Source organism: Dermatophagoides farinae, chromosome 2 (assembly GCF_024713945.1).
Source record: "Dermatophagoides farinae isolate YC_2012a chromosome 2, ASM2471394v1, whole genome shotgun sequence".
NCBI classification, from domain to species: domain Eukaryota; kingdom Metazoa; phylum Arthropoda; class Arachnida; order Sarcoptiformes; family Pyroglyphidae; genus Dermatophagoides; species Dermatophagoides farinae.
Window position 1 is genome coordinate 7,664,333 of NC_134678.1, and position 27,931 is coordinate 7,692,263.

A 27,931-nucleotide genomic window follows, 5' to 3' on the forward strand; every position below is an offset into this window, starting at 1 on the left:
TAATAAAAAAAAAACATTAATTTAAAGGCGAAAAACAATCGACTATATCGACAATCATCAGGTCGAAATGGGTGGAAATTGCCAGATGAAATTTAAAAAAAAAAAATTAGAAAAAAAATTTCATCGATTTCAATCAATCACAAACGAACAAATTATCTAAGGAAGAAAAAAAAATTAAATTTACAACAACACAAAACCAAAACAGACCAAAACAACATCAAGCAACCAAATCAAACACAGGAACAGGGCATCATTTTCGAATATTTAAAAAAAAAAATTGCTCGCCAACAGGTTATGTAATTGAAAGGGTGTGTGTGTGTGTGTGTTTCATTGTTTTCATTGTTTTTTTTTGTCATTGTCATTTTTTTTCTACTTGTTGTTATTTATCTATCTGTTGATGTTGACATTTTTACATTATTGAAATTAACTGGTAGCGTTCTTTTTTTCTAATGAATTTCATTCATATTCTTCAATTTCGTCATCAATGACACATGATTTTTAACTCTTTTTTTTCTCTGTATCTCTCTCTCTCCATATTTTTTTTTCGAGATCAATGAGCCTGGATGACAGCAGCAGCAGCAGCCAAAAAAAAAACATTAACAAACACACACGAAGCTATTGCTGTTAATGGTATGCCACAACAATTCAATGGAATTTTGTCCAAATTTTTTTTTTGTTTTCATTTCCATTCCCAATATGATACAAATTAATCATATGATGATCACAAAACCATAAAAAAAATAAATGGATAGAATTGTAAAAATTGACAAAAAAAAAATCACATGAACATTTATCAATAAAATATAGTTGATAATGATAATGATTAAATAATTATCGATTCTCTTTTAATATGGCCAACATTATCATTAAATGTTACTTACGACATTCAATCAATCAATCAATCAATCAATTTCATTATGACCTTCAAAATGTGTTCAAAAAAAAAAAATGAAAATGAAAATTTTTATTTGATTTTAATTGGCCGACATTAGATGACGCCACATACACACACACACATGCAAAATATAACTGCTGTTTTTGGGATTTTGGGAATTTTTATTTATTTTTCATTTTGTTTTTGTTGTTGTTTCAACATGAAAAAAAACAGGAAAAAAAGAAACGAATATGTTTGTTGCTGCTACAGCAGTGAGGATATCTAAATCTGTTTTTTTTTTTGCTGTCAATCTATAAATAACATCTTGATCAGTCTACCAAACTACTACTATTATGTACAAATCATTGATTACAAAAATTCACTTAATTCAATCAGATCAGATTAATGATTTATCATTGACACGTGTTTTTTTTTTGAAAAAATAGTAAATTTCAACCGGAAATCTAACTGGAAAATGAATGGAAAAACGATATCATTGTAGGCCGATCACACACACATCGATCGATCGATCGATGCATTTCCGTTTATTCATACGTGCTGGTCACATGTCATTGTTTTTTTTTTACTTTTTTTTGTTTCTTTCTTCAATCCATTCAGATGTCATTATTGTCATGAAAATTTAAAAAAAAAAATACAGTGACATGAAAATGATGATGATGATGATGATTATAATATAAAAAAACCATCATCATCATCATTATCATGTTCCGTCATCATCGATAGGATCGATTATCATCAAGAATTTTTTATTTTATTTTATTTTTCATTTTTTCATTTTAACCAAGTAATTTTTATTACATTGATCATATGTTTTTCAAAAGCAAAAAAAAAAACATTGTGTTCAATACACATAAAATCTATTGAGATTCAAATCACACACACACACACACATACGAACAAACGATGTAAACAGGTAAGATGCTTATCATCATCTTTTCTCTTTTGACTGAAATACATGAGTAATTTATTCACATATATCTCTCTCTCTTTCTCTTTCAATGAATTTATATGAATGTTTTTTTTCCACATTCCATTTCTCTTTTCTTTTCTTTTTTTCTCCTTGATCACACACACACACACCAACAACAATCATAAATTTGTAAAATGATCAAAATGTGGCCATTTGGCAAAATGCAATAAAAAAAAAATGTTGTGGATATTTGAAAAAAAAATAGAGACAAGCAACAACAACAACAAAAACCATTTAACTGTATCGACCACCAAAAACATACACACACACAACAACAACAACATTCCAAACATCCTTAAATGTTTGTGTGTAATGAAATGCTGTGTGATGTGTGAATTTTACTGTTGTTTTTTTTTACATTTAAACTTTACTGTAATTTTGGTAGAAAAATTTGCTCATTTGTTTGTTTCACCATCAATTGGCATCTTGTTTTTTTTCACACATTTCATTTAGCACATCGTTTTCGTTTTCAATTCATTTCATTTCATTTCATTCCATCATTCATTCATTCAATTTTTTTTTGTTGAAAATGTGATAAACAACAACAACAACAACAACAAGAGGAAGAAAAAAAAGTGAATTTAATTTCCTATCATCAAACTACCTCTCTATAATGTGGGTGTGTGTGATAATTATGAATTTTTTTTTCCTTGCGCATCATTTTAACCCGGTTAACCAGTATTAGGTATGAAACAAAACAAAACAAAACAAAAAAAAAATTCAACATTTGATTGATTTGAATGGATTGCACACAAGGGAATATTTTCCAAGGTAAAATTATCATCATGATCATTGTTCATTCATTCATTTTGATGTTTATTTTCATCAATTCAATTTATTTTCATCCACTCATCACTGTGAACAACACACACACACACATGTGATGTTCATTTTGTTGTTGTTGTGCTGTAATTTTGTTCATGAAATTATCATTTTTTTTTGTCAAAAAAAAAAAAAAAAAAAAAATCAAATTAAATTCACCTACAACCAACAGCCACAACCACAACCACAACCAACAACAAAAGAAAAAAAAAGGCACACCTAAATGAATTTTATAGTGCTCATCATCATCATCAAGTGATTCACATGTGAAAAAAAAGGATTGATTTTATCCTTGATATAAAATTTAAAAAAAAAATCCACATAATAATCATTACTACTAATTAACACTACTGATGTGTCTGTCTTTAGTCTGGAAAAAATATCGATATTTAACTTCGATTAATTAGTATAAATGTTTAATATAAATTCATCTCTTTCGCTCTCTCTCAAAAACACACACACACACACACACACACACTTGAATGAATCTTTTAATTACCGTTCGTTTATTATTTTTCTCTGATGGTTATGAATGTTGTGTTTGTATGTTTTTTTTATCTGTGGTTACCATGGAATTTTTTTCCCTACTCCTCTTTCTTATTCAAATAATCATGAATACCGACCAACACAATATCTTTCAACATTGTATATATATAACAAATATGAAGCCAGATAAAAGGTGTTGTTGTTGTTGTTGTTATTTACCATAGGATCAGTGAACCGAAACAACACCAAAAGCTTAGGTTGTTGGCCCAGGTTGGTTTTGGTTGTTATAATAAAAATTTCCAGTTAGTTTTGAATTTTTTTTTGGTCTTTTTTTTATTGTATCGATTATTGCTGTTGTTTGTTGTCAATATCATATGAATTTTTGTTTCTGGATAATTCAGTAATTCGTCGTTTCTCATCGATACAACTATATAAATTTTGGCTGAAAATTATCGTTCAACCAAAATGAGCTTTGTATCGATTTGTACGCACAGCATCCATTTTGTTGTTGTTGCAATCAATGAAATAAGAAAAAAAATGAATGAATGAATGAATAAACAAAACAATGACGCCACATTCCTACCTGTTTTTTTTTTGTTTGAAAAAAATTTTTTACTTCATCCATTCATTTTCATTTCATTTCATTCGTCATTACAACAACGATCCTTATACACACTATTGATCATGCTACTCCCTTGTAATATTTTTTTTCATCATCATCTCATCGTTATTTGTATTCAGCAATTTTTCTCTCGTTCTCTCTTTCTTTTTTTCTGGATTCGGATTTGGATATGATGATGATAAAAACAACAACAACAACAACAACAAAAAAAACCAAACTTAACCATTAATATATTGATGCTCCATGTTGAATATGCAGGTATATCCTGTCTTTTTTTTATATATATATTCAACCTGTATCGTGTTGGCGCACACACACACATACACATTGAAAGATAGAAAAAAAAACCTGAAACCTGATGTCTTTGGATAGATGAGCTATGCTTTTGATGATAATGATGTTTTCAGGTGATGTACAACGAACAAGAAACATTTAGTATTACATTTGTGGCTCATCATCATCATCATCATCATCAACATCGTCATTACGTTTCGCTTTTTTTTATACATGGACGGTAATGTTTGTCGCTGTTGAATGAAACAAAATTTCTTTTTTTTCAATTTTTTAACCACCACCACCAAAAAAAAAATTTGTGCGTGTTTGTTTTTTTTTTAGAATTAAGCGGAATATTTTTTTTTCCTCGATAAATTTCGATTCGCTTCTTGTGTGTGTTTGCGTGTTTTATTTGATGTTTTAATTTACTTCAATTCAATTTTTTTTTCTATTTTCTTTTTCAATTTATTCACATAGCACATGAAATATTTTCTACATTACTCATCACATATGAACGAAGAAAAAAAATAATGAACAAAAACGACAACGCATCGTAAACATTTTATATCATCGCACTTGTTGCAATCATAATCATCATCATCATCATCATCACACAACAACAAAAAAAATCATCGAAAAATCATGGATAAAAACAGTTCATTGAGATGTTTGAAATTTTCATTAATTGCTGGCAATTCAGCTGTTATAGCAATTGGATTGGCCGGTTTTCTTACCGGTCTTGTTGCACCGAATGCTATGCAACATTTAACCGTATCTGGTTCACAATTATCATTGACCAGTTCAATTATTGTTGTTATCGGTGCAGCCGGTCTTATTGGTGCATTACGTGAAAATTTTTGTTTATTATTAACATATTCATTATGTTTGTTTATTGTGTTCATATTTCGTTTATTGTGGTCATTAACAGCACCATTACATCAAAGTGGTCGTTTTATAATGGACACCACTGCAAGTCTTACAATATTATCTAGTCTTGCTAAATTATTTCTAATGATTTTTGCTATATTATTGGCATTGGCTGCACAGAATTCTTTGCCATTAACAAAAGAAAAATTTCATTATCTAAAAGATAAATTTAAATTGAAACAAAAAATGAAGAAAAAAAATGATGAAATCGATGCCATTTATCAACATCGAAAACAACAACAACAACAACCAAAGAAATCATCATCATCATCATCATCAATGATGAAAAATAATTCCAAACATTCACAACAATTATCAGCATCAAAATTATTAAAACAATTAGATCCGAATGCAATATATAATAGTTCGGTTATTAGTCATAATAATAATAATATCTATGAAAGTGGTAAACATCGAAGTCCATCAAATCGTATGATGATGATGATGATGAATGGTCATAATCATCATCATCCTCATCAACATCATCGATCATCATCAAGACGTCATCAACATTCATCTGGTTATTCAGGTGTTGGTTATAGTGGTCCAACAGCAGCAACAACAACAGCAACAACAGCAGCAGCAGCTGATAGTAGTGGACATTCATCAGCAAGTCAAGATAGTAATAATAATATGAAACAGATGAAAATTTCGGATGAAAAATTTAAAATTGATACAATGCTTACCCATAATCAACATCAACATCATCATCATCATGGAAAGAATCAAAGCCAATCATTACCACGTGTTCCTCATCATCATCATCATCATAATGGTAGTAGTAGTGATGTTGAACGTGCACGTCGTGAAAGATCAAAATTACATTCAACATTATCAAGCGATTATATACATTATCGTTCACCATCACCACCATCGAAATCAACGATTGAAGATCCAATAATGAAACAAAAATCAAATAAATTTACAAATCAACCATTCAATAATCCATATCGTTCATTACCATCGAAAACAAATTCAGTGAAAACAACAACAACAACAACAACAGCAACAATAATTCCCGATTCTAAATATACAACATCAACACAAATACGATCACCAGCAATGCCTAGAAGTGCATTGTATTCAATGAATACAACAACAACGACTACGTCGACGACGCAACCAAATTATCGATCCTATCTAACATCATCATCTACACGGTTTACACCAACAAAAACACAATATGATTCAACGACAACAACCACAACAATCATGACAAGTCCAACAACAATAACATCACGATTATATTCATCATCACCAAGTATTGTACCAACAACTAAAGTGACAAACATTCAAATGATCGATGATGATGTTTCAAAAACAACATTGACAACAAAACCACCACCACCACCACCATCATCATTATCATATCGTTCTGGTGGTAGATTATTTGGATCATCATCATCTGCATATTATCCATCGAAATATGTGGATAATAACATTATTACAACAGCTATATCATCGTCTACTATTACGACAACAACAACAACAACAATTCCAAATACAAATCTAAGTCAAACAAGAAATTTATTCTCAACATATACATCACCATATACAAGTCAATTATCAACATCATCATCATCAATACCAACAACATATAGATCATATATCGATCATCAACAACCAATAGCAACAACAACAACAACTAGTTATTCGACAATCAAATCACCAACACCATCACCAACAAATGATTTGATGATGAAAAAACAACAACAAAAAGATTATCATCATTCATTTCAATGGTCAATTTCACCATCACCATCATCATTACGAACACCTACACCACCAACAACAACAAATGATGACAAATATCGATTTATTCATTCAACCACAACAACACCAACAACAACGACATCAACATTGACGACAACAACAACGAGTGGACCATCATCATCATCTGTAAATTTATTTGCAAGAGTTTATCCAAAAACATATGAAGAATATGTCAAATCTTATCGTTATCCTGAATCATCATCATCATCTTGGAGACAACAACAACAAAAACAGCAGCCACAACCAACTAGTAATGATACAATGATTACAATTGATCAAACATCAACATCATCAACAACATCAATACCACAAAATGAAAATGTATTTGTCGTGACTGGTTATAATCGTACAGATAAAAATATGACAGATCCTTCATCAACATCAAAGACAATAATGAAAACAATGACAACGACCAAACAACGTGAAGAAAATGAACAACAAAAACGAATGATATTCTATAAACATCAGACATTATTCCATGATACATAATCCATACACATTTTGGATGAAACACAACTAAAATCGTTAAGAAGATTAATAAAAAGTTTTAAAATGAATGAAGAATATTTCCACTGAAAGCCAACTGAAAACAATAACCTTGAATGATGTTGATGTCTTTTGTTCGTCGTTTGTCATAGACATTTTTTTTGTTGTTGTTGTTCACAATTGGAATTTTAAACAAACAACATACCTGGCATTTATTGATGGATTTTTTTTCCTTTTTGATCGATTGACGTTGACCCCTTTTTTTTGTTTGATTGTGTGTGGTTGATTCTCATCTCTGATGGAAAATTTTGTTTCATTATCGATTAATTATGATTAAATGAATGAAATAAACGAATCAATGAATGGACGTATGGCCTGTAAATGAATGGATGGATGGAACATTGAAAAATTGAAATTTAATTAATTATATTGCTTTTGAAGATGAAATAAAAGAAATACCTCGATTGAAGATAAGATTCTTACTACTTGCCAGAAAAACAATCGATCAATCGATTGAATGACATAATGTATTTTTTTTTTGTTGCTGTTGTTGAATCGTCATCGGAAATCACATATTACATACAATGGACAATGGCTATTTGCAGATTGTATATAATAATAATGACTTTTTTTTTATTTGCACAAATCTTAAAGCTTTTCATTCATTCATTTTTTTTTTGCATTTTGTTATCATTGTTGTTTTCTTTACTTTATCTTCATAATCTATACACATTTTGATGAGAACACACACACACACACACACACACACACACAAACACACAAAGAATATAAATTCTTATTTTTCATATTTTTTTTTTGTTTTCTTGTAATTTTTCTCTTCATCGATGATTGATCAATATATAAATGATATATATGATATGATAAACCAATATATATATTGTTTCAAAGTTCGAACGTATCGAATTGCTAATGATTGTGTTTTTTCGTTCGATTTTTTTTTGTTTTGTTTTGTTTATTGGTGGTGGTTATAAAGAACGTACAACAAAAAGGGAAAAGTTGTTTCGACCGTGTTATGTTAAAATAGCCGATCTATTCATCCTTTTTTTCTGATTGTTTCAACTTGTTGATCGATTGACGTCATTTGATTTGATTTTTCTGATGGAAAAAAAATTTGTAAAGAAAGAAAATCCATCGACAACAACAACAACAACAACAAGGAAAAAACAACAACACGAATATAGTGTGATAATTGAAAAAGTTTTTTCTTTTCCATTACCAATAGAAACAATGTTTTGTTGTTCAAAGTTTTTTTTTCCTCCAAAATCGAATTTGGTAATTATTAATTTTCTTGGTGAAAACTCTCCATCGTTTTTTTTTTACTGATGCGTGGGTTATGTAACCGTTTGTTTGTCTCCCTTTACACATCACATCCTACGCATTAATCCAGTGAACTAAATTTTATTTCTTCGTTTTTGTTGGGTGAGTGTGTTTTTCAAATTTTTGTCGTTGTCGTTGAATGCTATGAGGCTAATGAAAAAAATTTTTTTTTTCCCATTTCCAAATTGACACTCGATGGCCATCGATCTCTGTCGATCGATTTATCAATCAATTGATTAAATGTGAACAACATTCATCCATCCTTCAATCATCAAAATGACATGACCTTGTGTAGTAAGTGGCAAAAAAAAAAAAATACTTTGTTTGTCCATTGACGTGTGTGTTATATTTGTTCACATTGTCGGTAAGCAATAATACATGTGTGTTTCTTTTCGAGTGTTTGTTTTCATCATCATCATGTTTGTTGTCATTTTTTTACATGTTTACTTTTAGAAAATTATTATTTTGTCAAATTTTGTTTTTTGAAAACATTTGTCAACCCGGAATGAACGAAAAAAAAAATCATAATTACCGCGCCCAACCATTCAAAACATCGTGTACACACCCATGATAACCGGTGGTGATTGCAAAGAAAAAATTTTTTTCCAGACTAATGAAAAAATCATAATTGAATAATCATGATGATTACCTTGAAGCAATTTTAATCGATTAATTGACCTCTTTGATTGATTGATCCAATTCAATTTGGCATCATAATAATCGCACAGGCCTATCGTTTGTTTTTCTTCCAATGGCTATATAGATGGATGCCATTCTATGGATATATACCACTTCCATTTTTTTTTTTAAAATTTCCTGTCCGATGGAAGAATTGCTTCCAGAATAGCACTGTAGAAAATGAAAAAAAGGCACGATTCTGGAACCCACCGACCAGCTATACCCACGCACACACACACACATAATGGGTTGCTCATTGTAATCGATCCATTCGATCATCATCATTCATTTTTTTGAAGTTGTTTTTTTTTTTTTTTTCCACTTAAAATTTCGATCTGATTCCACAGTACGTTGAAGAAAATGACAATTTTTTTCTTGTTTGTTTTTTAGGTAAAGCTTTATCATTATCATTATCGAATGACGAATTTTTTTTTAAAGTCAACAACAACGACGACAATCTTGTCTAGTCATCGAACAACAACGAATCATCAACATCGACATTGAAACACCCTGCCTGTCTACCTAAACTTGAATACCTGAAATTTTTTCATCAAAGGTAAACTGTTGTTGTTCATTATAACGATAAATTATTGAAAAAAATGATGTTTTTCTTTCATTAGCTGCTCTCATCATTCAAATATTCTCTCCAAAAATGGCCATGTCAACTTGATCTATTTATTTCAAATTCATTTTCTTTACAATCAATATTTCCAACAACAAGGAAACGACGACAAGCCATTTGGACAAAATTATTATCTTATCACTATTTTTTTTTTACTTCATGTACACGAACTCGCGTGTAAACATCACTGAATAAGTTTGAAAGCAAAAGAGAAAAGAAAATGATCATTTCTCTTCTTTTCAATTTCTTTACTGCTCAAAAACGATAACAGCAGCAACAGCAACAACAACAACAATTTTCAACACAAGTGTGCCCTCGATCCAGGATCTTGAATGAATGTGTTTTTTAAATGTGAAAAAAATATTCAATATAGTATGATATAATTTGTTGTCTTCAAATAATGGTAATACGTACCATCATCATCATCCTTAAACGAAGAAACAAACAAATCCTCTTCAAATGGTCGTAACATATCCTTTTACTTAAAGTTTGAAACAAATTTTGACCCAAATTTCTTTCAAACATTTTGTTTTTGGTTCGTTGCACTTGAATGAACGTAAAAAAAAAAATTTTTTCATTTCTTGGGTTTGGTTTTCGTCCAATTTTCGAAACAATTCAATTGAAAATTTTGTCTATTCGAATTTCACTACTCAACGAATACCACAACGTTCATATCATGTCAAGATAAACATTACAAAAATCGCCTAAGAAGATTTTGACGAAGAAATCTCAATTTCAATTTTTTTTTTGGTCATTAAGATCTAAACATAAGTCAAAAACAAACGTTATGTCCATCATCTATGTTTAATTGGTGAAAATACCGGGCAAAGAAAATCATATCATCATCATTAGCAAATGTCCACAACGACAACAACTAGTTGCAAATATATTGCCATTGGCATACAAATATTCATCATAATCATTAGTCTGCTGATATTGATTTCAATTTATATTTATTCCAATAATGCTGATGGTGATTTTAATAATTATCACTCGACAATTACAACGAATAATTTAAACGATTATCAATCATTCAATATTGGTGATAATAATCGTACTGTTGTATCCACAACATCGGCGAATGACAATCATCGATCCTATGCCAATGGTGGTGGTGGTGGTAACCTAATCAATTGGATTGGTCAATCGATAATCATATCAAACGATCAACAAGAAGAAATTCCATCATCATCATCATCGATATTTTTCATTGCTGGACGTCCATTAATAGTCACATGTTTTTTAGCCTATGTATTAGCTATACTCGGTTCAGTGGCCATTGGTCTTGAACATCAAACACTATTATTATTATTGACCATCGTTTTTGCCGCCATCTTTATTTGTTCATTAACGGTGTTGGTTTTTTCATTCCTAACCACTATCACATTAACCATTGATGGTGATTCTTCTAGTGATTCAAATTTCAGATTGAATTTTTGGAATTCATTACTCATATTAATTGTTTCAATTTCTGGACTTGAGGTTTGTGATTTTTAATATATTTGAGACATTTGGATTAATTTTTTTTTTAATTTCAGTTCTACACCATTACATATCTAATTTGTTTTATATATTTTGAACGAAGAACCGAAAAATCATATGAATATTCATTGGCAAAAATAGTTAATGATTTATAAATCGATCGACCGTTCGATTGATTGACAAAATAATGATGACTTTGGCCACATCGATACATAATGATTCATCATCATATCAAACCATATGTAAATCAAATCATCATCTTACAGATTCACAATGTTTACTTAAAAATCATCGACATAGATCGAGAATACGGCCATCACCACCACCACCACCACCGGCTGATAGAATGATTCGTTGTACATTGATAATAATATTGGCCATTCTATTGTTATTGATTGCCGTCAGTGGCCTGTTCATGTTGCTCATTTCATCCGTTCCAAATGATTTCACTTTTCCAATCAACATTGATAATAATGATGATCATTCAACCAATGACGAATCCATAGAATCATCTAATTCATCATCTGGATTCTATTATTCATTAACAATTTTTCAACTTTCATTAATCATTACTGAAGTTATAATTGCATTATCGATAATATTTATTATTGAAATTCATAATGAACATACAAAAATGAATGGAACAGCAGCTAAAAAATGTTCGATAAGAAAAAAAGAACAACAAGATGTATAAGTAGAAATAGAAATACAGATGATGATGATGATAAACGTGTGATAAAATGTGATAAATGTAGTAAATCATTGATGGATCATCGATATGATGATGATGATGATGATGATCGTATCGATATTATTGTTGAACATTATGGCAATGGTAACAACAACAACAACAACAATAACATCACTACAATGATGATAAAGAAACAATTTCATTTGATTTTCATATTGAAAATCATATTCATCATTATGATTACATTATCCATATTGTTACGCCTATACACAACAAATATATGGCGATGGTCATGGATTTGTCATAATTGTTATGATCAAAAAATTAATTTTCCATCATCAATATTATCATTATCACCAAATGTTTGGTGGTCATCATCTAATTGTATTCTATATGTTATGACCATAATTTTTGAATCATTATTATTTCTATTAATATTGACTACTACTACCACTCAACAACAACATTCGTGATTTTGATCAATTATAATTAGAATATATATTCAAATTCATTCGTTTGTTTGTTTGTTAAAATTATTAGTATTTTATTTATTTATTTTGTAAAAATTACATCAAATTTTACATTTTATAATAATAATATATAATCATTGGTCATTTTTTTTTTTTTTGTTCATACACAAACACACACACACACACACATTCTATCAATATATATATTCTGTGCTCTTGTAGCTGTTAAAAATTTAGCTATTTTTATCCATTCTAAAGGTGAATGTTCAATGATGATGATGATGATGATGATGATTGATCATTTCATAATTATCGATCATCATGGAACCATAATGAGGATGAATTTTATTCGATTTTTCATATAATAATGGTGATTGGATAAATTGTTCATTCATTTCAAATGGTGGTGGCACTGGTGATTGTACTCTTGGTGGTCGGGGTTGTAGCGATGATTGGCTATCATCAATATAATCATCATCATCATCATATCTACGATTCTGATAAAACCATGATGTTTCACCTGGTATCTGTGGATTATATTCACTAATTCGACCATAATGATAATGATTATTATTATAATCTTGCAATTCTTTATCATCATCTGATAATGGTGGTGGTTCAAAATATTCATGTTCCATCGATGTTGATGATTGACGTAATGTACTACCATATAATCCATATGGATGATTAGCCGGATAACTACCACCAACAATTTGTTGTTGATAATTTTGCTGCGGTGGTGGTGGTGGTGGTGGTGGAATACAAGGATATCGTTGTTGTAGATGCTGTTGTGGATGTCTAACTGGACATTGATGATGATATTCATGAATAGAATTGAATGGTTGTTGATGTGTTTGTGTTGTACATGTTGATTCTTGTTGTTGTTGTGATTGTTTATTCATTGATGTTGTAAGAGGCTGATGTACTAGAATACTTTTCAATGGTATTGATGTATTGATTGTCGATGAATTATTGATTGTGACATTTGTATTTACATTTGTATTTTGTTGCTGTTGTTGTTGTTGTACATCAATCATCGATTGTTTTCTCATTAAAATATTATCAATCACTGAACTTTTTCTACGTTTTTCTAAATTTTTTTCATTCGAATTTTTATTTGCTGCTGATTGATTATCAATAATAATACTTTTTTTACGATTCTGTTGTTGTTGTTGAAATGATAATTCTTTTTGATGTAAATAACGAGCTACTTCATTGGCAATATTTATTGTTAATTTGGTTTCATCTTCTTCACGAGCAATGGAACGTTTTTTGGTCCATAGCCAACATAGATAGAAACAGCCAAATACTTGTAAACATTCGATTATGGCCAATATTAATTCAATATATGTTGACTTTGTACCAGGTGCTGCCTGCAATAATGGTGGTATCGGTAATTGTTGATCCGGTGATACCATTATTTTCAATCGTACCATAATGATTATTGTACGCAAAACAAATGTGGCCAACAATAAAACACCGTATGAGAAAAGAAGGCAAAAATTTTCGGTATAATAACCAATTATACCTAATAATGCTCGTGAAATAATGAAAAATGCTAGCAACATATATGAACCGGCCTGTAAACTGGCCGTTGATGCTACAGCCCATACTAGGAAAAATATTCCGGTAAAAAATAAACAAATACCGATACCGAATTGAATGATTAAAAATACTTCAAGCATACGGCCAAATTTCTTTTCCAACCAATCCAATGATATCTGTACATTATTTTCATCATCATCATCATCATCATCATCATCCTTATCATCACGATCATTTGATGAAATTTGATCATCATCATCATCATCGCCACGATTATTATTATTATTATTATTATGATTATTATTGTTGTTGGTTGTTGGTGACATTCGTTGTTTGTATTGTTGATTTGTTGACCGAGAAACAAAAAAGGCACAAAACCGAAAAAATTTGTTGAACAATGTTTAAAAATGTCATCGAAAAATCAATCAATATGTGTGTGTGTGTGTGAATCATATGAAATTAGCTTCAACAAACAAACAACACATTGACATTATCAGTACTTTTTTTTCGGGTTAATGTAATTAATTCTTTGAAGCAAAAAAAAAAAACATCATTCGGGCCCGTTTTTTTTCATCATTTCATACTGCAATATACACTGGAATGGAAAAAAACCAACCAAGACCCAAAAGAATGGTACTAAATGGTGGTGGTAGTGCAATGTAACACGAAACAAAACCATCAACCATTATGTGATATTGGGTGAAACCAAAAAAAAAAAAAAATCTGAACATGAACAACAACTGTACAAGTCTTTTTTGACTTGTCCATTCGATTCGATGTATATAGGAAAATGATGACTATTTCCATTCCTAGAATGTTTCCATTGCAAATGTTCGACACTCATCCAGTTTTATCAAGCATCATTTAAATTCATAGCAGCTATATCATCATCATCGTCATCATTTTCAATGTTTTTGTGTGTGTGTGTGTATGTGTCCTAAATAACAACAAAATTTTTTTTTATATATAACGACGATAATGTAAGTCAGTCATTTCTTTTTTTGTCTTGTTTCAAAAACTACTAATCATTGATGGATGGATAGAATCAATGGCATCAATCGATCCAAATATCATTGATCTGGATTTTTTTTGTTGTTGTTGTTGAAATTTTTTTTTTTGGTTTGCCTTAATGCAATGGTTTTTTTTACATTTTTTTTTTTGGCAAAAATTGCCTGATTCCATTATAATATAATAATTATAATTCTAATGATTTTTGTTTCAGAATTCTAGATTATTTTGAAACGAAAAAAAACGAATATGGTGATCGAACCTTTGAATATATGAATATATTCAGTCTATATGTAATAATTTTTTGGTATCTGATCCGGATATGAATCATTTGTTCTTTTTTTTTTGGTTTTGCTTTACATGAACGGTTAGATCTAAAAATCATGTATGACATGTGTAACAACCATTGGTGGTTGTTGTTGTTGTTGTGTTTTGTGTTTCTGGCTTTTTTTTTTCCTCGAACGGAACTTGAACTCATTCGATTCGATTCATTGGTGGTAACCATTGGTGACCACCAATAGCCAGGTTATATAAATTGGCTTTCTTCTCATGGGTGATGAACAAAAAAATTATTCATTTGGGAAACCGAGCTGTTGTTGTTCAGATGGTCAAAGCCCGCCAAATTATTTTTTTTTGTCCCATTATCGTGTTTGTTTGTATCAATTTGATTATCATCATAATCATCGTAAAATTAATTAATCTACATCAACAAAAAAAAAATGTTGATCATACCGAATATTATCATCACCATTCTATTTATATCATGTTTCATTTTAAATTCCATTTCAATTTGCCTTTGTTTGAGTGCATTATTTTTACTTATATTAACATATCTTGATTTGGGACATTTTCTTGGTGTTGGTGGTCGTGAAACGTCGTCGTCGTCGTCGTCGTCCTCGAATTTTCCAGACCACCACCACCACATTGTTTCAGAATCACCACAATATTCAAATGATAATTCAACAACAACAACGACGACGACGACGATTGCATTATTTAATTTCAATCCACAATCACTATCAAATGATGATCATGATGATGATCAATTGAATTTAATATTTTATCTACTATTCTATTTAGCTGTAGCCATATTGGGCGTTATTGGTGCAACAAGAAATTCATATCAAACAAACAAATTAACCTATCTAACATGTCATGTTTTATTACTTGGTTCAATCATCTGTTATAATCTTATTGCTTGGTTTCATTTTCGTTCATATTCACCATTGAATCGTACTAGTGAAAATGATCCAGATTTATTATTAGCATCATTATTTGATTTTGTTGATTTTCTTATTGGTTTTTCATTACTAATTGCATTAATTCTGAATTCTAAACAACAACAACAACAGATCATCATCATCAACAACAACAACAACAGCAAAAACATAATCATCGAAATTCCATTACACCGATCACATTATCATCCAATCAATCAGCCTACATGATTGATTGATAGAATTTGAATTCTGGATTTTTTTTTGTGTGTGTGAGTGTGCGTGTATGTATTGTGTATGATTATTTTTGTAATACAGAAATATTTTTTTTTTGAAGAAATAAATTTGAATTTTGAATTTGAAAATTTCAATTTGGTTCATCAAACTTTTTGCATTTTTTTTCTGGTGGAGAAAAAATAAATATTCCACATATACACGCAGTGACACACCTATATATCTACCTGTAATATTCATTATTTGATTTCCCATCAATAATTGCATTTGGTCACATATATATTAATGAGTGTGTATTGAAATAGTCATAATTTGATTATATCCAAAATGATATATAATGATGATGATGATGATGAAAACTAAACTCGGAATGAAGTAAAAAAAAAAAAAATGAACTGTCGTTAAATTTGCAAAGATAAATTTTTTTTTTTTGTTGTTTCCACTATGTTGTGTGTGAAATGATAATAAAATTGTATATGAGCAAAATTATTACAGGTAATGTGCAATTCATGTGTGTGTGTGTGTACGTGACGTGTTTCACATTAACAAATTTTTTTTCCTGCAGAATAATGACAAGACAAGCAATGCAATAGAATGCATAGGAATTTATTTATTCTTTAATCCTTGATATTTGACATTCCGTTTTTGTTGTTAATTTGTTGCTGTTGATTATTGTTTCTGTTCTGGTTGTACCAATGATGATGATGATACTAATAATTCATCCAAAATGCTTGCTGATGATAATTTTGGTTTATTCTGTTGCTGTTGCTGTTGTTGCTGTTTTGATTGATCATCATTTTCATTATCATTTGAATTTGAATTTATAGGCTGATTAAATTGAATCATCATTGCCGATTGTAATTCATCAATCAATAATGGTGGCGATTGTTGTTGTTGACCATTGTTTTGCTGATTTGATTGTTGTGCAGCAAATCTTCCTAGTATCAATATCAATATTGATAATAATTGACGTGAAAGTTGTGATATGAATGGACTACGTCCACCCCATATACCACTTAATAATGCTGCAATAGCAATCAATGATATTGCCCAATCTGGTAATGATTGTTGACCGATTCCAGGAACTTTGAAGCGAATAACAAAATTTAAATCAACACCAAGAAATAATTTCACTTACCATCTAAATCGACACATTTTCCATTCGCTTTTAGGCCCCAACGACAACGGCAAGTACCAAACACACAGATTGTATTGCCAAAATGTGATGAACAATCTTGTGATGTACGACAATGTAATGTTCGACCTAATAAAAAGGAATTGAATCGACAAATTTGTCAAATTTCAACATTGAATTGAATATGAACACTCACATCGATTATCACTTTGAATGGCATTAAAATCACAATCACAACGTTTTGTATTTGTATTACAGATGGAATTTTTAATTATACAATCATCATCTGTTTCACAATTTGTATCCAATAATAAACCTGTCGATAAATTGAAAAATTAATTAATGAAATTAATAACAAAAACAAAAACAAAAATACACTTACCATATGCAAGACTTAATTGATTGATTTCAGTTTCATTTTGTTTGTCGTTGTCTGATGATAAATTGTTGTTGTTTACATTGTTTTTATTCTGTCCACCATCATTATCAGTGGCAAACGCTGTTGATGTAATAATAATAATAATAAGATAGCCAAAAATTGGAATAAAATTTCTATTCATTTTTTTTTCTTCTCCCAGATTGATTGATTGATTGATTGATTTAACCAGAGAAAAAATGAGCAAAAAAAAAAATTTTAGAGTTATTGTTCAAGCATTTTTATTACAAAAAAAACCAGATTTCATTTGTATTGCATTTGTCCATATTATGGCCATAAACCGAATCAATGTGATCAATTAATTTTTTTTTTTTTTTTTTTTGGTTATTGTTTATTATCAATGACCTAAATTTGAAAATTTCCACAAACCATAAATATAGCAACAATAGTCGTCGTTTCCGGTATTGTTTTTTTTTCAATTGAATTAATATTTGTAGCAAAAAAAAAAAAAAAAAAAAAATTTGAAACTTTTGCTTTCACGACCATCATCGAAATTGTTCTCATTATCATTATCCAAAACAAAAAGGATGTGCCATAATTTTTGAATTTCAAGTTTTTATCATCATTATCATCATCATCATGGACACTCGACATTCATGATAATAATAATGCATGTTCATGATGATAATGGTAAATGGATGCGGCATTCAAGCACACACACACACAAAAACCAGCAACAAGAAGAAGAAGAATCAATTTTTGGCTTTGATTCAAAAATCCAATGATGATGAACACATAATCATCATAATTATCACCAGTGTTATGGAGAAGAAGCAACAAAAAAAAATTCATTTGCAATGCTTTTTTGCATTGACTGTGTGTGTGTGTGTGTGTGTGTGTGTGTGATGCTCAGCTGCTTTTTTGCCAAAAAAAAAAAAAAATAAATTTTTCACTAATATCTAGGTTATTGTTTTGTTTTTGATTGAAAATTTTTCAACACTGAGAAATCATCATCATCATCATCATCATAATTTTTGAAATTGATTAATTAATGAGAAAAAGAGAGAGAGAGAGAGAGGGATAGACTATGACTACATATGCATCACCACGGCTAACAAGACTTTCATTACAAATATTGATCTCATTAATATTTTTATTTGGCTGTTTTATGGTCATCGTATCCGTTATACAAGCCATCAATCATGTTGGCCATCATCATCAAAAAAATCAATGGCTACCAATAAATGGCAATGATAATAATGATGATGATCCAGGTGGACCACGAATAGAAGTAGGAAATGTTATCCATGATAATGATCTATATTATGAATCATATGATGATGAAGTGGATCGTTTTCCTAGTATTTCATCACCAAGTGTACAGCTATTGTTTGCATTGATCACTTTTTGTAATGGCATTTTTGGTATTATTGCCATTACGAAACAACGATCATCATTATTATCCACATATAGCTATGTATTGTTGATGACTTTTTTTGCTAAACTTTTGTTTATCATTGGTAAGTGATTCATCAATACAAATGAATATGAATGATGATGATGATTTTTTTCTATATATATTTTTTTTGTTTCTAGCATCATTAGCCATGTATACAGTGGAAATGGATCGAAATCTATTATCAACGGTGGCCACATTGATTGTTACGACATCGATAATCGAAATCATACTAGTCATGATTGTTTGTCAATTTAGCCGTTTAGTTAAACGTGGTGATGCAGCCAGACAAGAAATACAAAGTATACATTCATATCATCGGGAATGTCGCCGTAGTCGTAGCCGTAGTCAAAGTCATATTCGTTCCATACATGGAAATGATTTCAATCTCAATGATGATCAACTATATGGCGTCAATTATCGATTGACACAATCACCAATACCATTATCAAGACCATTATCATTATCATCATCACCATCATCGCAATCAATGATGCCAAATTCAACTAGTCATAATGTTTCTATTGAACCATCATCATCATTTATAATTACCGATACTAATAATAATAATGATGAATCAATAATGGCCGATAATGATTATTTGCCACCACCAATCTATTTAAAATTGGATCGATAAATAAACTGGACCATCATCATCATCAACGTCATCGTCATCAACAAACAAATTTCACCGAAATCAATTTATTTATTACAACAACGACAACAACAACAAAAATATTACAATAACCATAACAACAACAAAGACTGGATTATAAAATTGATGATTACATAATTTAACTCATTAATTACATGACCCAATTATTGTTGTTGCACATTTATGTGCGTAATCAAATGAAAATGAAGAAAAAAAAAATTCAAATCAAATGGATCAAGGTTGTTGTTGTCTCTTTTCGTGTGTGTGTGTGTGTGTGTGTTGATTATCATTTGGTAATTGGAATATTCGTTTCTGTTTGAACAAAATTAATTAATCACGATATTTTTCCAATAATTTTTCCACAATTTCAATATATTTTTTCGATGCCTCTTCATTTGTCATTCCTACAACAATATATGAATCGTTAGATGATTTCAATTTTGAAATTTTTCGAAAAATTTTCCGACAACCTACCTTTCAATTTATTCCATTGATCCCATTTATATCGTCCTTTTGGATCCAATAATCCTGGTCTATCTGATTATTTTCAATGGCAATCAAATAATGCAAAAAATGAAAATAAAAGACCATCATTACATTATTATACCTGTATTGCAATCACCAATGGTCGCTTGTTTATAATAGCCATATAATTCCAATAATTCATTGTCGGTTGGACGTTTTTTTAGATTTTTAACCGATTCGGCTGCTTCTTCAAATTTCTTTTTTTTTGTTGTTGTTGTTGTTGTCAGTTTTCAATTATGCAAAAAAAAACGGGAGAAAATAAGAAAAAAAAATTTGGTCATTTCATTTCAATGATTGATCGGTTCTTACCATTGTCATTGAACAAAAAAAAAGACGGACAAACAAAAAGTGTGAAAATAAAAATGTAAATTTTGTCACTTTGAAAAACAAAAATTTTTTTTTTTATTGATTTCAAGTTGTCTGAAAATGTTTTCGGTGTTTGTATGTGTGTGTGTGTGTGTGTGTGCGTGAATGATTTGTTTGCTTTTATCACCCACACAGGAAGAAATAGAGATGGAGAGAAACAGATGAAAAATGTATATGTGGTTGACGTACAAGTGAAAAATGACGATTTTTTTTTCTTGATAATCGATCAATCGATTTTCAAATGAGGAAAGTTTTTTTTTCTCGTTCACTTTATTATCCTTTTTCTTTTTTTTTTCTTGGTTAAGATTAAGTTATTGTTGAATGAAATAAAATTGTTTTTTTTTTGTTTGTTTCGTGATTAGATATTCGAGAACGCAATGCACACACACACACACAACGACAACAATAATAAACGCAAACGATGACTCGGGAAAAAAAATCAAGAGAAAAAAAATTTTTTTTTTCCCAAAAAATTTCGACATGCGTCGTCGTCGTCGTATTTGAGACAAAATCAAACACTGAAAAAAAATAACGCACACACACACACACACACACACAGTTCCACCAATGTTTACCGGATATTTACACCATAAAACACACACATATAGTTAAAATTTACCTTTTTTTTGATTATTTATGGCTAAATAGAGTGAATAGGTAAAGTTGTAGTAATTTTCACATTTTGATATTTCAGGTTTTTTTTCCTTGAAATTGGAAAAAAAATTTTCTCTTTTTGAATTAATTTTTTTTGGCAACAACTCCTGCTCCGCTCGATAGATGGCGGAACCAATTTCGATATTTTTGAAATTTCAAATTTTTTTTTTGTCAATTGTATCTTTGGTTAAAAGAAAATGCGCGAAAATGAAATTGAAAAACTTCACGTTCATTCTTTTTCACTATAGTTTTTTATGCCACTATTTTTTCGGGTTTGTAGTGGTGGCCAAATTTTTGTTGTTGTTGTTGTTGTTGTCGCTTTCTCTGGTTCGGTCATAACCGATTTTGATTCACATCGGTTCAGTTCAGTCCAGTTCAGTTCTTATCAATGATCAATCGGGCGACGAATATTCAAAATTCATATGCCTGTGAAGTGTTTGTGTGGAAAAATTTCATCCATTGTCTTCAACCGGAAACAAAAAAATAACTCAATCAATCATGGATTATTGTGACAATGAAACATTAAAACAATTTGAACAGACAAAAAGTTCCGATTCATTAGAATCGGTTGTTTATTTATATAAAGTTTTCGTACCAATATTACTTGCTGGTTGTTTATTAAGCCTGATATTGAACACCGTATTGGTCATTATTGGCACAATAATACAATCCAGATTATCACGTTCAAATCGTTCACGTTCACCAATATTATTATTATCATTGAATTTAGCGGCCACCGATAGTATTGCATCATTTTTGATGGGTTTTGGTCTATTAATAAATTCATTTTTACCAGTAGTTTTGGGCATTAATCTAACAAATTTATGTTTTAAATTAATATTGGAAATATTTCGTCTTTCAGCATTGATTGCATCGGCATTACATTTGCTTGCATTAGCATTAGTACATTATAAGGGTATTGTTAATCCACTTCATTATCGGTAAGTGAATGGGTGAAATTTTTTTTTTTTTTGTCATTCTCATCATATTTTTTATCATCCATGTATGTTGAAAATGATGTTTACACACACACACGAAATTCTCTTCTCTTTTTTTTCCATACAAAATTAGAATCGAGCTGGCCAGGATTCTTTATTCCTCTTGTGAATATTTATATACGAATCTTATGATTAATCGTGAGAAATTCTTGCGTACAAAATTAATTGAAATTTTTCTCCCCCCCCCCCCACACTCACCACCAAAATGTCCAGTTTTTTTCCCTTCAAAAATTATAATTAATTTATTCAGGTAAATGAAAAAAAAATGGTCAGGAATTTTCATATAAATAATGACCATTTTGAATGGTGCAAAAAAAAATGAACGGAAATTGAAAATTTTCCCCGATAATCATAATCATAATAATGTGGTTGGCCGGCCAACTGGCTGGCTGGCTCCAGATGTTTTGTCACTTGTATATATTGTGTTTATTATGATGTTTTCGATAAAAAAAAAATTCATTAAGTTTATATATTGAAGGTCAATTTATTTTCACACTATAAATTATTTGTTTGTGTGTGTATTACAGACGTAATATTTTTATTTATTGGTGGAAAAAAAACGAAAATTATTATGATGATGATGATCAGTTTTTTTTATGATCCAACGATTATAACATATTGATATATTGATGAGAAATGGTGGTGGCAATAAAAAAAAAAATTCTGTAATCTTCTTCCTTTTCCATCCCTCGGTGTGTGTGTGTGTATGGTTTTAGGAATATAAAAAAAACAAACTAAACTAAACAAGAATATTCTATCACATGAGTCAATGATGAAGAAAATTATTCCTTTTTTTTTGTGCAATTTTTTTTTTCTATTTTCATTTCCAATCAAAATGAATGAATTGATGAAAATAAACAAAATTGATCAGTGATCATCATTTATTCGTTTTTTTATAGCACTTGAAACACTTTTAATTTCGATACCCCAAAAAAAATATTGATTGATTTACTAACCAAAAAAAAAAGATCGTATTGGGCGAATTTATTTTTTTTTCATCAAAATTATTTTGATCGATTAATCAGACCACATTGGATAAGCTGTATTTTGGCAATATTTTTGAATGTGAACAAAAAAATTTTTTCGGACAATTTCTCCCAGAATATCATCAGAATTTTTTACTTTTAAATTCATTGGATTTAAATCTACTTTAAACAAAAAAAAAACGTTTATACACTATATATTGACATTAGCAGCAGCAGCAGCAACCGAATGAGAAATTGAATCAAAATGAAAAACAAAACAAAACTACGTGACATTTGGTGGAATGAAAATTTTTTTTTTATTCATTTCCGAGTGGGATGAAAATGAAAAAAAAAATCAATTTTGATTGAATTTGATCAATCGATGAAATAGAAATTTTTTTCCATGGAAATTTTTCTATTTTTATTATTATTACTGTACCGAATTTATTTTGCTTCCCAAAGGAGTCTGATTACAAATGTAATTGATTTTTGAACATGAAGAAAAAGAATGGATGAAAATAGTCCTAGTGTACAACAACACAACAACAACTAATATCGAGTAATCTAATATACCAAGTTTTTCTATTGATGAGATTGCATTGAATACAGAAAACGAACCAATAATAAACTGTGAAGAAAATTTATTTATTCAATTTCAAAAATTTAAAAAATTTTCCATGAACAATGGTTTGTGGTGATGAATCAATGCTCATGATGTCCATTTGATATTGACCATTTGGAATGGAGTAATGACGATTCATGACGAAAATTCTTTGATTCTGTGTCGTTATTGTTGAATTTTTTTTTCTTTTATAATCAAAATGAAAATGTTTGATGATGGAAATTGATTGAATTATTTTTTTTTCTGGTTCATAAGTTTCGTAAGTAATTTTCTCATTTTTTTTGTGACACAATCGTCGAGAAAAAAAAATCAATTTAATGCAATGATGATACACTGTGTGTGTGTGTGTATTGACACGTCAAGTATGTTTTTTTTTTACTTTTTCTTTCCAAACAAAGATTGACAAATTTTTTTTATGCACACACGCACACATTGCCGGCATCAGCTTTCAGTGTTTGAAGAAAAATTGTCATCATCATCATTATCGATTCATTGTGTGAATCATTGATCATCATCCAGTGTGAATGACAATTTTTTTTTCTTGCAATTGAATTTTTTTTTTTGGTTCCTATTCCTTAGATCGATGATTTTTTGCTCTCAACATCGAACACGTAGCATTTATCTGATATCGTTCATCTGTTGGCTACTACCATCGGTGGTGATTGCATCGTATTTTGGTTCCATACCATGTCAAGGTTTGAGTCAAAACTATTGATGAATAATTTTGAAAAAAGAAAAAAAATTGTCCACTAATTCAATCCAATTCAAACAAATTTTCAATAGGATTTCAACATGAAACTTGTCGCTCATATTTCATACAAACATTTCGTTTTCGTTTCATGATTGTAATTGCATTTTTTATACCATTAGTATTGATGCTTTATCTTTATACAAGAATTTTTATAATTATTAAAAGACATCAAAAACAACGTTTAATGAATCAGAATAAATCTGGTGTCAGTGGTGGTGGTGGTGGTGGTGGTGGTGGTATTGGCATTAGTAAGAAGAAGAAATTAATGATGATGACATTGAATACAACAGAAACAACAACAACAACAACAACAAATGCAAATGACACACAAAATGACGATAATGTTGATGATGATGATGATGAGAAAACAACAGTATTGCAACATAATGATATTGATATTCGTGATGATCATCATTATTATTCTTCTTGTTCCAAACGGTCGTCTTCTTTATTATTGGAAAAGAATTTTGTTGACAAATTTTTTATCAACAACAACAACAACAACAACAACGACAATGAAAAGCAAGATAAATCCTGTTTATCGAACAAAGATCAACAACATAGCCAATCGTTTATGTCATCAATTATTGACCACCATCATGAACAACATGGACATGAAATGTCAACACCCAATATGAATAGAACTTGTTCATTGAATAATGATCTTCATCATCATCAAAAACCGACGACGACGACGACGATAAAAAATGTTCAAATCGTTGAATTTGATAATCAAAAAGAACGTAGTTGTATTGTACAAAAATCATGGCAGAAATACTTACCAAATTCTTCACCATCAACTACCAATACGACAACGGCAACACGAATAACCAACGATCCATGTAATGATCATGATGATGATGATGAAAACGATAATTATTCATCCAAATTTCAAAATTCATCAATCAATCATCAAAAAAATGATCACAGAACAATAAATGGCCAACATTATTCCGATGGAAATGAATCAATAAAACGGCAACAAAATTGTGGTACAAATATCAATGCAAACAGTTCAATAACCACAAATAATAATAATACCAATGCAAAAGCATTGATTACAACATTATCAATATTGGGAACATATATTCTATGTTGGATGCCAGCCGTACTGTTTTTTGCATTAACCTGTATTGATCAATGTTATTATCCAATCAATACGATTAGTTATCGTTGCCGTGTTGTATTTAGTTTCATAACAAATGGTTTAGTCATATTGAAAGCAATTATCGATCCATTTATCTATACGTATCGTATGAAAGAAATGAAAAATGCATTGAATAGGTAAGTGAGAATATATACAATTCACACTTTGCGATGTTATTAGTCTACTTATACATTAATTTTTTTTTTATTCTCAATAAAAATATGAAATGAATCTCTAATTTGAACTTGAACACACACACACACACACTGGACAAACGAGGCGTGAAAAAAAAATCTATTCATCTAATGAATCCAGTAATTTAGCTTGATGATAACAACAACAACAACAACAAGAAATGAAAATCTTTCATTTTTTTCATCATCTTTTTTTTACTAAATTGGAAATGAATTTGTTCATTATGGTGCATAATGTGGTATAATCATCATTCTGCGTTTTATGATGATGATGATGATGATGATGGTACATATAGATATTATTATCGTCATCATCATAATCATTAAAATTATCATGATTGGTCATCATTATCATCAACAGGCCAAACGAAACGAAAAAAAAACCAACAACAACAATATCTCATTCTTTTCACATTCTCTATGGCTTTTTTTTATTGTTATTATAAACGATTTTATAGTTCCACATTCTCTTGAGAATATTCTTGATAGTACATAGATAGATAGATAGATAGATAATGAATGGCAAAATGAAAAAATTGCATAGAAAATACGAAATTAAAGTGTCCATGAAACAAACAAATAGACAATGGTGGCCATCAATTTTTTTTTTTGCTTTTCTTTTCGTTTCCTTATGTGTCGCATTCATTCATTCATTCATTCCTGAATACATGACATAATGTCCATGTTGGTATTAGAGAGAGTGGATAAATAGATGCCATTTAGTAGAGGCCAAGTATTTTTTTTTTGTTCCGTTTTGTTTGAAATTGAAATTCTATCCCGCTTTTGTCATATGTTTTTAATCCGTTTTTTTTTCTATTTTTCGAAAATCATAAAGATGCATTTCAGCATTTTTTTTGTTGTTGTTGTTGTTGATTTAATTGCTTATATACCATCGATAATACAACAACAACAACAACAACAACAACAACAAATTCTCTTGTCTACGAAATGTAAACAGATATTTGTAATCAGATCAAATAATTGCAAATTTTGAGTAGTTTTCTTTTCTTCATCATCGACAATATTAACGTTTTCGGATTCATTGTGCAACCAAATAATAATGATCAATTTTTGTTTTCTTCTTTTTTTTCTCATTTCCTAGATGCTTTTATTTTATCTGTCCATTTGATTGTGTAAGAAATTGTTGTCCACCTGATGAAACATCGACATCGAATCGACATTATGAATCAACATCATGGTCTCGTATGGATAATAATAATTCAATTGTTTCAATTAAAATGAAAAAATTACATCATCATCATCCATCTCAATTAACCAATTCACAGCGACGAAGACTGGCGGCCAATATCTGAAATGGAATTTTTAAACAACAACAACAACAACAACAAAAAAATGACCATCACTCATATATACCGATTTTAAATTGACACAATTGAATGCTGCCAATGCTGTATATTTATCATATTTATATCATGTATTTAGTTGAAAAAAAAATCAATTTTCAGACAGAAAAAAAAATGAAAATAAAATTTTTTCTCCCCACTGCTGTCTTAATTGTGTGTTATTATTATATGAAAAAGTTAATAA

General features: G+C 29.7%; 8 protein-coding genes across 16 annotated transcripts; 5 read left to right on the forward strand and 3 right to left on the reverse strand.

Moving 5' to 3' along the window:
- Positions 1-2,423: 2,423 nt before the first annotated feature.
- On the forward strand, positions 2,424-8,146 carry LOC124500002 (uncharacterized). 6 transcript variants are annotated; one of them, XM_075728893.1, is made up of 2 exons: positions 2,424-2,636; positions 4,546-8,146. In XM_075728893.1, the coding sequence occupies exon 2, from the start codon at positions 4,711-4,713 to the stop codon at positions 7,255-7,257; it is 2,547 nt and encodes an 848-aa protein (XP_075585008.1). In that variant the 5' UTR covers positions 2,424-2,636; positions 4,546-4,710; the 3' UTR covers positions 7,258-8,146. The 6 variants fall into 6 exon arrangements, with proteins under 6 accessions (XP_075585008.1, XP_046918851.2, XP_075585012.1 ...); XM_047062895.2 differs by having other exon boundaries at positions 2,424-2,550; XM_075728897.1 differs by having other exon boundaries at positions 2,463-2,480.
- A 340-nt stretch (positions 8,147-8,486) lies between these two features.
- On the forward strand, positions 8,487-12,678 carry LOC124490686 (uncharacterized). Of its 3 annotated transcripts, XM_075735604.1 has the most exons (5): positions 8,487-8,694; positions 8,888-8,956; positions 9,046-9,826; positions 9,891-11,374; positions 11,431-12,678. In XM_075735604.1, exons 4-5 carry the CDS (start codon positions 10,748-10,750, stop codon positions 11,527-11,529), a joined length of 726 nt encoding a protein of 241 aa, XP_075591719.1. In that variant the 5' UTR covers positions 8,487-8,694; positions 8,888-8,956; positions 9,046-9,826; positions 9,891-10,747; the 3' UTR covers positions 11,530-12,678. The 3 variants fall into 3 exon arrangements, with proteins under 3 accessions (XP_075591719.1, XP_075591718.1, XP_075591720.1); XM_075735605.1 differs by lacking the exons at positions 8,487-8,694; positions 8,888-8,956 and having other exon boundaries at positions 9,077-9,568; positions 9,661-9,826; XM_075735603.1 differs by lacking the exon at positions 8,487-8,694 and having other exon boundaries at positions 8,944-9,826.
- LOC124499051 (uncharacterized) lies at positions 11,663-12,471 on the reverse strand. The gene is made up of 2 exons (XM_047062907.2): positions 12,388-12,471; positions 11,663-11,854 (listed from the first exon to the last, which is right to left on the reverse strand). The coding sequence occupies exons 1-2, from the start codon at positions 12,469-12,471 to the stop codon at positions 11,663-11,665; spliced, it is 276 nt and encodes a 91-aa protein (XP_046918863.2).
- Positions 12,679-15,807: 3,129 nt separating the features above from the next.
- LOC124499061 (uncharacterized) lies at positions 15,808-16,536 on the forward strand. The gene has a single exon (XM_075728578.1). It carries the CDS (start codon positions 15,808-15,810, stop codon positions 16,534-16,536), a length of 729 nt encoding a protein of 242 aa, XP_075584693.1.
- Positions 16,447-18,752, reverse strand: LOC124491306 (uncharacterized). Of its 2 annotated transcripts, none has more exons than XM_047053956.2 (4): positions 18,057-18,752; positions 17,883-17,990; positions 17,678-17,803; positions 16,447-17,624 (listed from the first exon to the last, which is right to left on the reverse strand). In XM_047053956.2, the coding sequence occupies exons 1-4, from the start codon at positions 18,232-18,234 to the stop codon at positions 17,209-17,211; spliced, it is 828 nt and encodes a 275-aa protein (XP_046909912.2). In that variant the 5' UTR covers positions 18,235-18,752; the 3' UTR covers positions 16,447-17,208. The 2 variants fall into 2 exon arrangements, with proteins under 2 accessions (XP_046909912.2, XP_075584731.1); XM_075728616.1 differs by having other exon boundaries at positions 17,871-17,990.
- A 264-nt stretch (positions 18,753-19,016) lies between these two features.
- On the forward strand, positions 19,017-20,391 carry LOC124499715 (uncharacterized). Its single transcript, XM_047063660.2, has 2 exons — positions 19,017-19,570; positions 19,647-20,391. Exons 1-2 carry the CDS (start codon positions 19,138-19,140, stop codon positions 20,141-20,143), a joined length of 930 nt encoding a protein of 309 aa, XP_046919616.1. The 5' UTR covers positions 19,017-19,137; the 3' UTR covers positions 20,144-20,391.
- LOC124499716 (acyl-CoA-binding protein) lies at positions 20,193-21,456 on the reverse strand. The gene is made up of 4 exons (XM_047063661.2): positions 20,996-21,456; positions 20,769-20,883; positions 20,636-20,698; positions 20,193-20,565 (listed from the first exon to the last, which is right to left on the reverse strand). The coding sequence occupies exons 1-4, from the start codon at positions 21,002-21,004 to the stop codon at positions 20,492-20,494; spliced, it is 261 nt and encodes an 86-aa protein (XP_046919617.1). The 5' UTR covers positions 21,005-21,456; the 3' UTR covers positions 20,193-20,491.
- A 612-nt stretch (positions 21,457-22,068) lies between these two features.
- Positions 22,069-27,890, forward strand: LOC124499069 (uncharacterized). Its single transcript, XM_075735493.1, has 4 exons — positions 22,069-22,647; positions 24,871-24,986; positions 25,075-26,326; positions 27,486-27,890. Exons 1-4 carry the CDS (start codon positions 22,205-22,207, stop codon positions 27,694-27,696), a joined length of 2,022 nt encoding a protein of 673 aa, XP_075591608.1. The 5' UTR covers positions 22,069-22,204; the 3' UTR covers positions 27,697-27,890.
- The last annotated feature ends 41 nt before the right edge of the window (positions 27,891-27,931 follow it).